The 13,381-nt window shown below is 49.6% G+C and overlaps 1 protein-coding gene across 1 annotated transcript in view; it reads right to left on the bottom strand.

Moving 5' to 3' along the window:
- Positions 1-13,381, bottom strand: part of IMPA2 (inositol monophosphatase 2) — a 42,218-nt gene that overhangs the window by 9,278 nt on the left and 19,559 nt on the right. The window contains exons 3-5 of the mRNA XM_032875784.1: positions 10,191-10,295; positions 7,990-8,035; positions 5,746-5,854 (exon numbers count right to left, since the gene is read on the bottom strand). Of these exons, the coding sequence (XP_032731675.1) occupies positions 5,746-5,854; positions 7,990-8,035; positions 10,191-10,295 (260 nt within the window). The remainder of the gene's footprint in view (positions 1-5,745; positions 5,855-7,989; positions 8,036-10,190; positions 10,296-13,381) is intronic.

Raw genomic sequence — 13,381 nt, 5'->3', positions numbered from 1 at the left:
AAGAAATGGAGGGCAAAAAAAAAAAAAAAAAAGGTAGAACTGGTAAAAAGGATTAAATCACAAGAGACAAATAGAAAAGATAAGTAGGAAAGACCCAACATACTTATAACAGAAGACCCAGAAGACAAAAACAAAGCACAAGAATTTGGAAATGAACGAATACTAAACACTGTAATTCAAGAAACCTCTTCTGAAAGAAAAAAAAAAGTCTTGAAATTGAATATTGAGGTGGTATAGCATGACATCTTCAAAAAAAGAAGAAATGGTGAGCCACGATGAGCCTAGGAAACTGAAAACAAATAACACTGAAATATACTGTATTAAAATTATACTCTATTAAAATTATTTAATAGAGATACACTCTATTAAATGAAAAAAAAAAAGTCCTTTGGGCATTCAAGCAAAAAACTGAGGTTCCTTATAAGGGAAAGAAAAAGAAACTGTCTTCAGACTTCTCAACAACAAGGTTATGCCAGAAGATGACATGGACAACTTAAGACAGTCAACACACGAAAGTGTGAGCCATGGGTTTTACTAGCAGAATAGACCTCCAAGTATACAGGCCACCGAAAAACTGCTGTGGACACGTAAGAACACAGGCAAGGACTGTTATTATTACTCCCAGGAGGTCTTCCTGAGGGACCCACTGGAGGAGAAGTTCTCAGAGAGGGGTCCCTGAATCTGTGAAGTTAAACTAAGGTATTATTTGCCTTTTTCCCGGTATTAATACTTGCACAGAGTAGATAAAGCAAGGCAGAGCACCACCTGTTCCTGTGGTTAATGCAGACTTTTCTGCTACACTCACATTCGGTGGGAAAATGTATCAGTTTTATTCCAGAATGAAGAAGGTGCGAACATTAGGGATGGCACTAGGTCTTGAAACCTAAACACATGTCTTTTCAATGTTCTGTGTGAGGAGATGGGACGTACACATGGAGGGCTTAGACAAGCTACGGGTAGTCAGAACTAGGTATCTGGAAGACATTTTCTGGAAAATGAAAGAAGTGAGTCCATCACTTCAATTGCTAAGGTTGCCAATGATAAAGTTCAAGCCTTCAAGTACAAATTAGAATTTGGGAAGACTTGAACCTATTACCAAAAGCTTGACACCTTGAAAACTTACAGATTTCTCATAATAGTGGTGCTACTATGGGCGCCTGGATGGCTCGGTCATGAAGCATCTGCGTTTGGCTCAGGTCATGGTCCCAGGGTCCTGGGATCAAGCTGCGCATCCGGCTCCCTGCTCGGCGGAAAGCCTGCTTCTCCCTCTCCCACTCCCCCTGCTTGTGTTCCCTCTCTCTCTGTGTCTCTCTCTGTCAAATAAATAAATAAAATCTTTAAAAAAAAAAAGAGTGGTGATACTAACAAATATGACTTTCTTAGTATTTTACAATGTAATAGGTCAATATTTAAAAGAGCCTGAAAATCTCAGTGAACCCTTATTTTCCCAATGACCAATGCATGATGTTACAAAGTCATCATGAGTAAAAGATCCATTCAAAGTAGGAGGCTGCCCAATGGATTTCACAGTCACAGAGTACAAAAAATTCACTCATTTGTCTTTAGATTTCACACTGCAACTAAGCTTTAAGAAGCCACCACTCCTCGAGTTCGGGTGTGGCATCAAAGAAGAATAACCTCATTCATCTGAAAAGCCTATTAAAATAGTCCTCACTCGACCCTTTTCCAACTACTTATCTGTGTGAGACCCGATCTTCTTCATATGTTACAACAGCCTAAAGATAGAAATAGATATGAGGATTCAGTTGTCTTCTACTAAGCCAGACATTATAAAGGGATTTGGAGAAAATGTAAAACAAGGCCACTCATGAAAACTATTTTGGAAAATATGGTTGTTTCTCATTAAAAAAAAATGTGTGTGTGTGTGTGTGTGTATTATTCATGTTAACACGTAACGAGTTGTGTTTTTTTAGAGGTTTCTGTTTAAGTTTCAAATGCATAAACACCCGTAGATAACTTACATAAACGAAAGCTCTTTTGGGGTCTTCAATAACTTTTCACTGGTATAAATGTGTTGGTCCTAAGATCAAAAAGTTTGAGAAATGCTGTACTAGCGAATGAGATGAGCTTCACACAACCAAAATGACGGGCCATACATCCACATAAAGGGCTGGTGGGGGGTATTAAGTCTAATTTATTGGTGGAACCAAGACCACACCCTGACAGCTCTAGAGTGAGAGCATCGCCCACATGGCTGGCTGCCCTGGCAACCCACACCTGGGGCAGCACAACCACCCAGAGGTGGAAAGGTAACAAGGAGAGGGTGTGACTCGTAGAATGAGCTAGCCAATTGTCTCATCGTAACTGACAGCAGTAGGTTACTGGGCTTTAATCATATACTGGAGTATAAGAGGAGGGGGAAGAAGAGGTTACAAACTAACTTAAATGTTACTGAGAATAGGGAACCAAGAGACAATAACCCAATAAAGAGAGGACGAGGGATAGTATAGAAAAATTCTGTATAAAGGAAATCATTGGAACAAAAACATAAACCTTTCTAAATACCCAAAGCATACCAACACAGAGAATAAAAGCAAAGAACAAAACAACAACAAACTCAGCTGCTTATTAAACACACACACACACACACACACACACACACACACACACCCCTAAAATAAACAATGGAACCATAACCGCTTCTTAGTATTCCCTAGGGTAAAGGACAAGGACAGAAGTTAAACCTCTTCAAATATACTTTGTTTTAGAGATCTGACTTTGGAACAAGGTACCTTTTTATATAATTACAAAATACAATCAGTTTTTAAAAACTAGTCTTCCTGATTCAAAAACAACGTGAAACAAACGCATCTAAGTGATTATCCTCCGTTGGAGGCCCAGGCAAAGGAACAAAGAACCAAGTCCGACTCCAGAACCTGGGGGGCATCCGCTAAGAACAGAAAGAAGGACACAAGACCAAACAACATACAACATCCTTCCAGTTGCTTTAGGTAATGGTCTGTGGTTAGTAGGCTAGTATTATTATTCTGAATCTTCAACTCATAATGATTTTTGTCTTTAAAGACAACTTCCTAGCTCTGTCCAGTGAGAAGACCTAGCATGAAAGACTGACCCAGAAGCCACAAGGAGCCCTGAGAACTCAGGGTGGGGCCCTGAAGGGCTATTTCCCACAGGATGAGACAACTGGAAATCTGAACCCTGGTTATTTAATGACTTTAGGAATAGCTGATAATTTTTAGAGGGGTGTGTCATTGGTATTGTGATTATGCATTTCAAAGAATTGTGTATGTTATAGAGAAGCATGCGTACTGCAATGCTGACTAGAAAATGATTCTACATCTGGGATTTGTCAGGGACTTGCTGGTGGCGGTGGGAACTGGGTGGCACTGTGGATGAAGCAGGGTTGGCCCCAAGAATCGGCAATATTGGACCCATGGTGAGTCACATGGGTTTACGGTACTTTGTCTACTCACACAAGTTTGAAATTCTGCATGGTGGGATGTGAAGAAAAAGGTTCTAATCAAATTCTGGCCTCAATCTCATCCTCTACCCCATCCTGTGTAGTTCTGTTTGCTTTTTACTTTGTGCATGGAAGCCTTCCAAGAAGGTGTAATAGGAGTAAGGAAAGGAGAGAGAAAGATCAGGGGTGGGTGTCCTGTTCCCTAGGGTGGATTTCCCTAATCCAGAAATGCATCCTAAACTTAACAACGGGCGTTAATCATCTTGTGCAAAGACTGAGGTTTCCTCTTTGATAACGACTCTCACCTTTGGGTACCCTGCACCGGGACCTGACTGAGCGCTTTCCCCTGTCTAACTACATTTATTCCTCCATTCCCATCATGTCACCCCACCCACCACACGAGGACAGCTCACAGCCCTGGGGGGTGGCAGAATGGGGACTGAAACCAGGTCTGCGTGACACCTAACCACTGTGCTGCAGGGTCCACTCCATCATCTCCATAGAAACCTAGTCACCCCATAAGTTCTAAATGACCAGTGCTGAAAACAGCACATCAGACTCTCTTCAGAGTTTTTTTTTTAAGAAAATGAGCTCCAGAATGTGGGCGATTTTGAGAGAAGTGGGAACCCCAGTGGTGTCGCAGAAGGGGTTTAGGACAGGGTCTGCACAGGACCAGAGGGCCTAAGACGGATCGGAGGTAGAGGTGACCCGGAGGCCCTGCCCACACGGGTCTGAGAGCCGCACTGAGGATATGAAGTTGTCATGCGCGACCAGGAAGCCCAGAGAGTGTGAATGGAGCCGAGTGTTCTCATCAAATGGAATATGGAGCAAAGTTCACGTAAGTGTGTTTAATGACATGCTTCCTCACTACTGACTAACCCAACATGCCCTGAGCGGTTACCTCTTGGCATGCGTATGTACAATTAGCGCTACTTTTGGTACAGCCAAACAAAACATTTCTGGGAGGCGGAGACATGGGGCAAGGCTGGAGGCTGTTCTGGAATCTCTCTGGGACTCAGAGGCAGTAACTGGTGAGTGTGTCCTGCTGGTCCCACCTCGGTTCGAAGCCTCATGTGATCTTCCCCTTCCCCTGGGCAGGCTTGTGAGCTTCAGGGGCCCCAGGCGGAACCTCCTTGGTTTCCCCACTGGGTCAGACACACAGGGCTCCTGTCCTCCCACCCACCCAGGGCTCCTCGATCGGCGGTGCTCTCACCAGACCGCAGATCACGGGTGGAGAACTTCTCGTCCTCGCTTGCTGAGGAGCCGCTGGAGGGTAGGGACACACCTTCCTCCTCTCACTGCCTCTGAGGCCATCTAGGCACACAGGTGTCACCCAGGGAGGAAGACAAGGCAGAAAAGAGAAAGGAAGCATAAAGAAAGGGGGAGCACTGACACCCCCAGACTGAAGCCATGATGGGGGAGGGTACCTCAGGAAGTCCTGCTGCGGAAACGTGTAAGAAAAGTTAGCAGAAACTGTGCTTTCTACCTTTCCAGACCCGAACGTGGACATGAGGGAGCTTTCAAAGTCTCTCCTAATCTAGCTGCTTCAAGGCTGAAGCTCCTCGTTCACTCCCGCCCCTGAAAGGACAGTCCCCGTCCCACGGGGAGAAAAAAATCCCTGACTTCATCAGTGTGAAAGCAAGGCCCAAATACCTTGCAAAACCCAAGCTGGCGTATTGTCGACAGTACGTAGTTATGTGCAGTTCAACGTAACTACAGTAGCATCATAGAAGCTACTGGATGTCCCTGAGGTCCTGCTTCAGGAACAACATGGCCAGCGCTACAGGTGTGGTGTGTGGCAACATCACTTATTCACACTCAGTCACTTATTCACTTACTCAGTCCCACGGCTGCTCGTCTTCTCACGGAGTCCAAAGCCCACGGCAGCCCGTCCATACCCAGGAAGCCACAGGCTACGCCTGGGTGACGTCACCCCGGTGACATGGGGATGATGGATGTTAACCTGGACGGTCTGAGAGCCAGACCACGCTTCCGACTTTGCCCTCGACCTTGGATTACTGGAAAGCCAGCCATACTGGGGTCTGGGTGTCTTTGAGCAAGAAAGCTGAAGGATACGAGTGTAAAACAGGGTGAGACTATGTTAAGTCCTGGCCACATCCATGAAAACATGAAGACACAGAACTGGCTGGCCTTCCAGGTGCTCAGGGACGCCATGTTCCTGAAGAAACTGAATGCTCAGCGGGAGCTTTCCAGCACCATCTCCCAGAATGGTGATGCCGGCATTTCCCATTCACACTCCTCCCGCTCTGCAGGGAGCCCGGCCCAGCCGCAGGAAGCCCCACCTGTCTCCCTGGAGACCTGGAGCCGCTGGCCATTGCAGAAGGCGCCCCGGCCCCTCCGGCCCGTGTACAGCCGCTCCTCTGTGCAGTGGTAAATCACTCCAAATTCGAGCTGCGGGGTGCAGGGGCAGGATGGAAAACAAACGTGCTTCACTCATTTGACCCAGAAAATCACAAAGCAGTTCAGAGGGGGACGATTCGAGGTATTATGACCCAGGTGATGGAAACTGCCTCTCAAAGGGGAATTGGGAAAGAAATTAGCTTCTTGGTCCAAAACTGGATATGCAGGCAAATGGTCTCTTCCAAAACAGCCTACTTAAAAATATACTAAAGCAGGGGCGCCTGGGTGGCTCAGTGGGTTAAGCCTCTGCCTTCGGCTCTGGTCATGGTCCCAGGGTCCTGGGATCGAGCCCCACATCAGGCTCTCTGCTCAGCAGGGAGCCTGCTTCCCTTCCTCTCTCTCCCTCCTCTCTGCCTCCTTGTGATCTCTATCTGTCAAATAAATAAATAAATAAATAAAATCTTAAAAAAAAATACTAAAACGAATGCAGGTTTATTAAAAATTAACCTCATAATCAAGCATTAGGAGCTGAAAGTTACTGAAAAAGCTGAATTCTTCAGAAAGGCCCCTGTTTTGAGGGGTGGGGGACTGGAGGAGGCTACTTGTGACTAACGCCTCCCCATAAGAAACTCTCAAAGCTGCTGATGTGTCAAAAATTAAGAATACATCTGTAAAGCCGAGGGGATCAGACTCAAGGACGGCCAAGGAGGAGAGGTGAGTCACCAAGGAGGGGCGTGGTGCCAAACTGCAGCCACACTGCGTAAGGCAGGTGACAAATGCCTCCAACAGCAGCCTACTAGTTGGAAACAGTAAAAAGAAGAGGCGCAGCAAGGGGAGAAAAATGCGGCCTTACACTCCCTTTGTTTCTTTCTTCCTCCTCCGACTTGTCACTATTCAGGGTTAACGGGCGAGTGTGTATGTGATCGGGGGTGGGGGGGGGGTTGGTCATGTTTTGCCTTCCTGGAAAATGAAGAGAGACCCAGGCCCAGTCTCTCGGGAGAGTCTCGGCTGGCCTGGGGTGAGCTCGACCACAGTGGAATGGACTCCCCGACAGGGCAGGAAAAGGGTTTATTTCTGGGGAGGATCACGCAGCTAGCTTTCCAGCAATCCTTAATTCCCTTCCCCTGCTTCCCACCACCCTGGCTTTAAGGGGGTTCCCAAATCAGGGTAGTCCTAGAACCATGTGGGCCTCTAGACCCTGTGCCCCTGGGGTGGGTCAGGTGCCAGGAGACCTTTGCTAGCAGGAGGGAAGGGTGAAGGTATAAACTTCCCTCGGTCTCTGTGCTAGGGAACCACTGCTAGCGTTGAGGATGAAGGTGAAAACACTGAAACAGTGCCTAGTAGAAGGTTGTTTTCAGAAAATACCAAACCCCCAGTCCTATTTAAATATAACTGCTGTGGGGTGCCTGGGTGGCTCAGTGGGTTAAGCCTCTGCCTTCAGCTCAGGTCATGATCTCAGGGTCCTGGGATCGAGTCCCGCATCGGGCTCTCTGCTCATCAGAGAGCCTGCTTCCCCCCCTTCTCTCTGCCTGCCTCTCTGCCTACTTGTGATTTCTCTGTGTGTCAAATAAATAAAATCTTAAAAAATATAATAAATAAATAAATAAATAAATAAATAAATAAATAAATATAACTGCTGTGACCACACAGAAGTGAAGGCTTTCCTAAGCATTACTGCTTAAATTGATTAATGCTTGACGCAGATCTCATGATGCTGCTCACCTCCAAGGTGATGGGAACCCTGAAGCAGCCGGGTTCTCATGCTAACAGCTAGGGAAAGATGGAGAAGAATGACTGAAAGATGGGGATTAAAAATGTCCTCCCAAAATAGGAGTTTCTTCTGTGTGGAACTAGATCACACGCCCCAGGGGTCAGAGGGAAACTAATGTGGGGCATTTTCTCAGAACTTTCCCTTCCACGCTTCTCCAGCAGCATCCCAGAAAGACCATGGTGGAAACAAGGGCCCGCCACCATGGAGGTGGGCCAGCCATGGAGCCCCAAACCCACACACCCCAAAACCAGTTTTCCTTTGTTTACTGTCTCGGATCTCAAAAAGAAACATACATGGGTTTACTAATCATGACTAAGGCACGTGACAAAGACAGCGAAATGGAGTACAGGGATCAAGTCCAAAAAGGACGATGCTAAGTCAGGCCCAAGGGGTTCAGGACCCCTCCAGCACACACCTCTTGGTCAACAGCAAATCCGATGCTTACTGCCACGGTGGGAAACCTGCAAAGAAGAACAGAACGGTTCACCCTCTGAAACATAAGTGGTCTCATGCAAACTCTCAGCAGCCTCTGTGCAGCTGTGCTACGCAGCATTGTCACTGGAGGCACAGAAGGACCTTTCTACAGTGTGGGTGGGTTTGTTTTTTTAAAAAAATTACTTCCCACAACTTCACTAACTGCTTCCAAGACAAACAGGCTTAGTGGACTCCGGTGTGTAAGATAGCTGACCTTGAAAGAAAGCAGTATTCTCAAAGTCACGTACGGCTGCTGTAATTCAACAATGACCACCAAGTACCCAATGGAGAGGGATTTTAATGGTCAGTTTTCTGGTCTTCAGAGACATAAAGGGACAGTAGAGACCTCCAAAAAGGCCAGACCCATGTTCCTGGTGAGGTGAGGAGGGATCCCCAGGAAGTGACATCATAGCCTCCTACTAGAGGCTAGGTCGGGGTGACAATACCCCCCCGCCCATCTCCTGAGTGAGCTCAAAAGCGGCCAACTGCAGGCCTGGGCCAGAGCCATCAGAGGCGGGCTGTGACATCGCAGATTGCCTGTGGTTTTATTTTGTGATTTTGTTGTCCCTGTGGCACCTCTTCGAAATAATCCCTCTTTTATGTGAAGATCAGGAGAGCTTACCAGCAGCTGGGTGCTACTAACCTACAGGAAAACTATGAAACCAGTCCTCCACAGAGGTGAGCCCAGACTCAGGCCGCGGCAGCCGGCACAGTCACCTGGCAGTTGGCTCGATAGGCAAACACACCACATGCCAGGCTCCACTTTAGGTACCTGGGAAAGCTCTCCCCGACCTGCTTCAGCCCTGACGCTGCCGGACACAAGAAGGAACGGACGCTCTCTGAGCTGCGGTGGCCAAAGGCTTCTGATGTCTCTAGGCCACTAAGATCACTGTGCTGCAGCCCCTGAAGTGTTCTGGAACCGGGGCTGCAAGAGGCCCTCAAGGGGCTGTGTGGGTGTCACCGCATGACAAGCAGAGAGAAGAACAGGAGGGGAGACCTGAGCCTCCACCCTCATTCCTGCGGGGCCGGGGGGGGGGGGGGGGGGGGGGGGGGGTTGTCAGGCTTTAGCTTGCATTAGTCTGTTGACGCTGTTGTGGTCACCAGATGGCACTGTTCCATTGCCCCGAAAAGGCAATGTACGGGCACGACTGACTGACTACATTCTCAAGCTAACTAACCCATGTTAACAAAACCCACCTCATAGGTCAGGATGACTTTACATACTGACACATAAATACGCCATCTGAGGCCAAGCACAGAGGGCAGCCCCAAGAAGCCCCCCTCTGTGCTGATACTTTTTCATTTTTCAGAAGGAAACGGAGTATCTCCTAGTCATCTGGGGAGAGGGCTCTCAGAATGGGGTTCTGCACTGCTGGTGTCGATGCATGCTGGGGAGAAATGCTGGCCTGGAATGGACAGGGGAGGGGCCTGGAACCCGTGCCAACCAGCTCTCCAGGAGGCCCCTCATGTGTTCATGCCAGAGAACCAACCACCTATGGAAACCAGGCCCCATCCAGTGCTCTTCTGTCCTTGGACAACTCCGACGCCCATCCCACCGGTCAGAGCTTCTAGAGTCGAAGCCATGTCCTGATCACCTCCCTGAGCTCGCCTCCCCGAGCTCGCCTCCCCTCTCCCTGATGGCCTCTCTGACCTCCCTAAACCCTCCTGCTTTGTGGCTGTTATTTGCTCTGTCAGATTAGGCCTGGCCCGCTGCCGGGGGGTTCCTCATCCCGCCTCATGGCTGCAGGAGGCTTGCTCTCGTCTCCACAGGCAGCTGTGGAAAGCCAGCCCTCCGGCACTGCTGTCTACACCTGTGCTCCTGCAGCTGCTGGACCACACACGCCTGTTTGTCCAGGGCATACTTAAGGGGTCCTTCTTAATTCAACCCAGCATTTTAAAGATGACAAACATGACAGATTTAAACAAATTAAGTACTTTCTACATGCTGAGAGTATCTCACAAATGGAACACCTCACTTTAAAAAAGACCAAAACATGACCACCTTTTTAATGAGCCTATCAACCTCCTAGAGGTTTGTCTATATACTCCTGCCTCAAAAAAATGCTGTTTGGGGAAAGACAAAGTCTGAGAGAAGAGGACAGGTTAAGGACCAGACGAGGGGTGGCCCGTGCTGACGCTCACCTATGCACGAAGTTGCAGGTGCCGTCAATGGGGTCGACGATCCAGGTAGGGCTGGGGGTAAGCACGCACTTGGCCCCGGCGGCTGCAGACTCTTCCGCGATGAACCTGTGGTGGGCAGGAGCTCGGCCTGAGAACACTCACCAAGCACTCAGGACAAGGCGCTTCGAACTGCTTCCGGTCCCATCAGAGACCAAGCAGACACCGCGGAAAGCTCATCACGGCTTCCCCAGGGCCAGCAGAGCAGTCTGTGAAAGACCGGCTGCTCTCGGAGCCGTCGGCCAGCCTGCTTACTCGGCAGGACTCGGAACACATGAAGTGACGCCTCCACGCAGGAGACCTGAGAAAGCATGGGGGGAGGGGGCGGTGAATGGGCCAGGGGGACAAACACGAGAATGGAGAACACTGGGAAACAGACCTTACAACGCAAAGCTAAACCCTGCTCTAACTTGGGTCTGGAGGAGAAAAGGCTGAAGACAGACGATTAAGAGTGTGAGCAATGCCTGCCAGGGAGCAATGCCGGCCGGGGAGCAGGGCCCAGGACTAGGGCTTTAGCTCTCCTCCCACCTCCGGTAGTGCTGTGGCTGGGGGGGACTGAAGCTGGACCCGAGGCACTGAGTGTCACCTACCGCTGACAGCTCCCGGCTATGTCCCCAGCCTGGCTGCCTCTGAACTGAAGACAATGTGACAGCTGGAGCCGCCCACCATTCGGGCTCAGCAGGAGCTGCCATCATCTCCTCAGAGGCCCCTTCCATCCCAGTATCTGGTCGAGGAGCCCCTCAGTGGGCCACACCTTCTCCTTCATGCTCTGGCAGCCAGCTTGTAGGAACATGGCCAGCCCCGGCTGTGTACTGTCCGTCACCAGTGAGACTGGCCTCTGCTCCCAGCCCCCCAACCTTTATCATTAGTTCTTTGTACACAAGGCCTCTCAGAACCATCCTCACTCGGGCAGAGGCTATTTCCCATGAGGAACCCCAAGAAGGAAAACGCATCCCAATAAAGCTCACACAACAGGGCTCGGCACACTGAGTGTTTGGTCCATGTCTCTGTCACGTAACAAACCCAGGTCCACTGAGGGTGGGGCCTTTGGCCCATGTACCGCCTTGTCACCAGGGCCTGGTCCACGGCAGGCGCTGAGCAAACACGTGTTCTATGCGTGAATACCAGGCCTTGTGGAGAGCTTTCTAGCAGCTTCTCACGCTATGTCCACGTCTATACTGGAGAAAAAGGAGACCTGAAGACAACAGGTGTTTACTAAGCAGGATAAATGAGTGAAAAACAAGAAGTGTTCACTGTTCTTCTTTTGCCATCCGGTGTGTTGTCAGCTACGGCCATCAGGCAGCTGCTTACCCCTGAAGAGACCAGAGCAGTCCCCTTCTGCTTGGCCTTGAATCGGCCCCGGGAACCACCTTCTCCAGAGGAACCAGGGGTCCTAAGATGTGGCAGCAAGGAACTTGCAGAGGAGACAGACATCACACTCGATAAAAGCACCGAGCTGGCAACTTCTCCACACAGCATGGTACCAATGAGCTACGTGTGGCTGTTTAAGGTTAAATAATTTAAATTAAATGCAATCTCAAAAAACTAAGAAGTTCTTTACTTTCACTAGTCGCATCTCAAGTGCCATCCTCATTCGCCACACTGAGAGAGAAGAACCAGGGCTGTGCGTTCTGATGTCACTGCTCGTCACCCCAGCACTGGCCCCGGAACCACGAGCCCTGGAACTCATCTGGAGCCACCCCTTTCCATTTCAGGGACTACGAAAGTCATGCCCTCCATGGCACACACCAAGTCGTCTACCTACCCCTCTGAAAAAGGATCGGAAATCAGTCTGTGTGTGTGAGGAGTGCACATGTTATCGTTCTCAGGTTATCACATGTTTCCACCTCCCCCCAGCTGCTGCCCCTTGCAGAAGCCCCCGCAGCAGAGGCAGAACACGGGGACCTGACGAATGGCTGTGGTGCAGAGAAAGCCAGGTTGAGCAGCCTGCACCCAGGAGCTTACAATCTAGAGATGCACGGGCTGCCACTTCCTTGCTTTTGTTTGCTCCTGGTCCCCTCCTCCTGCTGGGAACTGTGTCCCTGTCCTCACTCCCCTCCTCGGGGTTTTGGGTCCAGATCATGTGATCCAGACAGGCAGGTCTAGATGGCAGATACAGCGTGGTGAAAAGACAGGAAGTTGGAGGAGCCAAGCCAGGCAGGGCACGGCCAGGCTGGGACTCCCGACCACTGCATGGAGGCAGGAGACGGGCGTGCAGAGTCACCAGTGATTATGCGTGGCGTGAGCTCTGCCAAGTTTTCTTAGCCAAAAACTTAAGAAATTACATCTCCTGTCAATGTCTTCTATAGCTACGTGATTTTCCTCCCATGCAATGGCTTGTGATCATGTTTCCAAAAACAAGGGTCCACACCCTAAAAACATACATATATAGGGATCAAGTGCCAAAGCTCAAGTTGGGTACAAGGTGAATAAAGCAGAGAGATGACTTACCTTCTTTCAAGATAGAACTGGAAGCGACTTGCTTCCAAAGATAAATTTCTGAGAACGGAGGAGGAATGTGGAAACTTCTTCCTTTTTAAACCCGATTCAGGTGGGAAGCTGGTACCTACTAGTGTTGTGGGGTCTCCTGGGAAGGAAGGGGGAGAGTGCCTCTGCAGGGCTGGAAGCAAACATTTGTGTCAGGGAGCACAGACCACAGTGCACCGAGGGGGCTTCTCGGGACACGCAGGGCCAGGAGGGCTGGCTGCTGGCTCACCAGCATAGCAGGTGGGACGGACAGGGGCTACAGGGTCACCAAGCAGCATGTTTAAAGGAGCACCCACAGTGCTCCTGTCCATGCGGCTTTTGTTCTGCACAGAATTTCTGGAAGCACTCAGAGGAGCCACACCAAGACCTGGACTTTCCCAGCAGTGGATCACACCCAAGAGTTCTCCTCGTCTCTACTCAGCTGCCTGAGTCAACCCAGGGAGAAAGAGCGTCCATCAACTCACTGTTGGCTCCGCACCTGTGGTGGCACTTTGGGACAGGGCCTTGGACCGTGTCCACTCCTCTGAGGTACCAAAAATACCTCCCTGGTATGTGAGGAGGGATGGAGTCTATCCACTGAAACCTGACTGTCTTCATGTGGGAAGTGGAGAGAACATTCTTCCACTCTCTGCTGAAGGAGTGGGGACATCAACTTAGACAGATGGAGG

Source organism: Lontra canadensis, unplaced genomic scaffold (assembly GCF_010015895.1).
Source record: "Lontra canadensis isolate GAN:19392208 unplaced genomic scaffold, GSC_riverotter_1.0 scaffold57, whole genome shotgun sequence".
NCBI lineage: Eukaryota > Metazoa > Chordata > Mammalia > Carnivora > Mustelidae > Lontra > Lontra canadensis.
Note: the sequence above shows the minus strand (reverse complement) of the source record. Positions and strands in the feature narration are given on the sequence as shown.